We start from the raw sequence: 3,820 nt of genomic DNA, 5'->3' as shown, positions 1-3,820 counted from the left end.
AATTCTTTCATAAAATGAAAAAATTTGAAATGCTAATATTTAAGTTAATTAAAATCCCTAATCAAAATACTCAAATTTCAATTTTTTTTTCAAATTTTTATCCAAACATCTTATTTAATTGAAAAGTAATTAAAATGCATTAAAAAAGAGCCTTTTGTAAGGGTTTGGTAAAGTGATCCTTACGGATATTAAGTGGTTTTTCATTACTGCATGATCTTTATGTTTGATGAGCGCGCAATTATGATAATCATTGATCACCCAACTTTTCATCTAGGAGGTTACAATTGACAAGGCCGAAGAATGATCTAAGGATGATTATCGATGTTATTTCATTTTTTGTGTGTCATCAGATATATTATTTGGGGTCAGGGACGGATAAAGGAACAAGCAAGGTTCTTAGGACACTATATATATATATATATAAAAGAAAAATATATTTTTGGATTAATATTTACTTAATTATTTTTAGTAAAAGATCACATCTCTAGTTTTACACATAAAATTAATAATAAATATTTTTAAAAAACTTATTATTTATTAAAAAAAGATATTTAAATAGTTGTATAGAAAAAAAAATTGGCGTTCAACCCCTTTTATACACTCCTACATCTTTTTCTATTTGGGGTGTTTCAAAATAAATATGGTGAAATAGTTCAATTTGACCTGTCATCTCAACCAACATAACCTAACCTTTTTTTATAAGTTGGATTATATGCAGAAACGAATTTAGGAAGGAGAGATAAATTTAGGAGGGGGCAAGCAGGGGCCTCAGTCCCCCTCCGATTTGATGACTTTCAATTATAGTAGAGTCTTATGCGATTTGATGACTTTCAATTATTAGTATATAGAATGACTTTGAAAGTCTAACTCAAATAGTTGAATAGTGCGCGTGAGTCGTAAACTCACTTATCCTCGAGTTTCATTTCTAAGAATAAAAAAAATTGATTGTTATTATGTTCATAACATCATAGCCTTCCAAAGTTTGAAACAAGAAATTAGTGGAGTCTTTGGTAAACAATATTTAAATAATTGTAAAGTGACAAAAAAGAAATCCAGACCCCCCTTCAATAGACTTCTAGATGCGTCCCTGGTTACATATATTAACCTATCAATCCACCAAAATTAATGTTTCAAGTTGAGGCAAGATTAGGGGTTGATTTCTCTACCCAATTTCCAGTTTTTTGCATAATTATGTATCCAAAAGTTCAAATACAAACTTAATTTCTACTTCCATTCACACTTCCACCTATTTTATTCACTTTTTTAAGTTGGTTATTTTACACATGCTTTAATTACATGGATTATTTATACAAAATGTGCATTATTAATTATGATATAATATCTTATGCTAGGATTTTGGAGGATGGTCGTTCCAACAAAAGTACAAAGAAGGTAAAACTTCAAGATGAACACGAAAGAGACGGAGACACGAAATGGATAAAGACAACAATGATTTATGTCTCAAACAAAGAACTAAATGCATGAAGTTCAACATGAGAAAATGCTCTAAAATTGTTTATGTTCTCGGAAAGGTTAGTTTTAAACTGTTGGAAGTAAAGCTCGACAAGGAATGAAAAAGATATGATAAAATACGTACAATTTGTTAAGTCTGGACGGGTCCATTATGTTACTCTGAACTTTTTATCGAAAAACTATACACGTCCTAACTATGCGAAGCGTGGTCAGGGAGACAGAGAAACCAGCACACATCTTCATCGTGCCTACTTTGCCAAAGAATGCTTCTCTAAAACAAATTGCTGCAATTTTTTTCGAGATTTCTATATCCGAAACGAAACAATGAACGTTCTCAGGGGCTACTTTTAGTGGATTCGATGAATTTTCAGCTCATAGTCCCTCCGCACAATTTCACCAATCAATGCATAATTGAGGTAGCGTGTAGTTACATTAGTTATCCACTAAAATCACTGCATTAAGCACTTTGAAATCCTTCAATCTTCGCAGCACTACCCATCAAGACCAACAAACAATCACCACACAAGTATTGCTTAGCATAGAATAAAATCTAGAATTCGTCATTATACCATGAAACCTAGTTGTACTCGATGAAACCATAGCTGAAATCAGGCCCCCAAGAACTAATTCTGTCATTTGATGGACCAAAACAATATCTTTGAGCATTTTAACTTCTAACTAACTGTCTTATGCAAAGAAGCCTACAACCACCGATAATATTAGCAAGTAGAACCGAGTTGCAAAAACACCAGAGATCACCACAGGCATTGGAGCAAAACTTGAATACTTTAGAAAGAACAGTTCAAAAACATCATATCTCAGGCACAGCTTTACCTCAAACAAGAAACAAGAATGCCAAAATTATAAAAGTCAGACCATTTCAAAAATCTAAAATGTCTACCGACACAGATAAAAAAACGAGCACAAGGTCTATAAATATCAGAAGCCATTAATAATTTAATCTTCATCCTCCTCATCTCCGTCTCCACCAGCAGCCTTCTTAGCAGCAGCCCTTTGGTTCTTTCGCTTCACGCGTCCTGGACGACCACCACCAAGAGGACTGGTCAGTGAGAAGTCAATGTGCTTCTGCGAATCAACCCTAACCATGAACGATGGGATGTTCACCACCTGTCTCCCAACCCTGCCACACCAAACACTCATCAAAATCCATCCTCAAACATAATGCCATTAAAAAACAAGAAATTGCAACATACAAAATCAACTTCATATCAAACCAACACATAATTAATTCAATGAAAACCAATACTGGTTTCGAGGAACAGGTCAAGATTGCAGTTAGCCAATAACTACACAAGTCCTGTATTCAGGCAATCATATACTATCTAATATCTGTTAAGTTGTAATTGCGAAACAGATTCTTATATGACACATTATACGAAATCAATTCACAATGCAAAAATAAAAAATATTGCATAATGGACTTGGATTTAATGAATGAGAGAAAAGTGTGTACCTGATGTGCCTCTGCCTGATGAGGACTCTGGCGTGGTGGATGGACTTGGCCATGCCAGACTTGAAGACGAGGGTTTGGAGGCGGCGTTCGAGAAAGTTCTCGACGGTGAGAGCCAACACATAATCCAGCTTGTTCTGTGTCTCGTCGAGGAGTCCGTAACGGAACATTCTTCGGAGAAGGGCTTCACCCTCGAAGATACGGCGAGGGTTCTTCTCATCAAGGGTCAATAGGTTTCTGGCGTTGTTACGGATGCGGCTCAGGGCGTACTGGACCCTCCATAACTCCCTCTTGCAGCGAAGCCCGTACTCACCGACCAGCTTCAACTCGGCGTCCAAACGCTCCTTCTCGTAGGGACGACGAGGCTTCTTGAACGTTTTCCCATCTATTCAATCCCAAACAAAACTCGTCAATTTCATAGGAAATCATGATTTATCCTTAGATCAGAAATATCACAATCAGATTAAATGACATTTCGGACAAACAAATGCGCAGAATATAGATAGATGCATTGTGTACTTACAGTTTCGGTAGAAAGAAACGTGCACCATGGCTCTTCTCTGCCTGCTTCACAACCCTTACGGTGCACTAGGTTTTCGCAGCTGAACTTCAACACATGCTTCTTTCTCCCTTTTAAGAGATCCCAAAAACCTAGTTCTGGGAAGGCCGGGCTTTTCACTAGGCCCATTTCATGGCCTTCTTTCTAACTTTTCTGAATTTAAATGCAAAAAATAAAAAAGGCCTAATTTTGTTGTCCCCGTCATATATTTGTTAATTGCTATTTCCACTACCTTTTTTTGATAATACACTCCCCTTTTAAATTTGTTTACCCAAAATACCCTCTCACCAGATAATAGATTATGGGATTTTCTTACA

The 3,820-nt window shown here is 35.9% G+C and overlaps 1 protein-coding gene across 1 annotated transcript; it reads right to left on the bottom strand.

Annotated features, from left to right (window-relative positions):
• Positions 1-2,240: 2,240 nt before the first annotated feature.
• LOC100305663 (putative 40S ribosomal protein S9) lies at positions 2,241-3,548 on the bottom strand. Its single transcript, NM_001251811.2, has 3 exons — positions 3,468-3,548; positions 2,948-3,329; positions 2,241-2,614 (listed from the first exon to the last, which is right to left on the bottom strand). Exons 1-3 carry the CDS (start codon positions 3,493-3,495, stop codon positions 2,431-2,433), a joined length of 594 nt encoding a protein of 197 aa, NP_001238740.2. The 5' UTR covers positions 3,496-3,548; the 3' UTR covers positions 2,241-2,430.
• Positions 3,549-3,820: the final 272 nt, after the last annotated feature.

The sequence above is a fragment of the Glycine max genome, chromosome 5 (genome assembly GCF_000004515.6).
Source record: "Glycine max cultivar Williams 82 chromosome 5, Glycine_max_v4.0, whole genome shotgun sequence".
Lineage (NCBI taxonomy): Eukaryota > Viridiplantae > Streptophyta > Magnoliopsida > Fabales > Fabaceae > Glycine > Glycine max.
The sequence above is the reverse complement of the archived record's forward strand: the minus strand, read 5'-3'. Positions and strand labels throughout refer to the sequence as shown.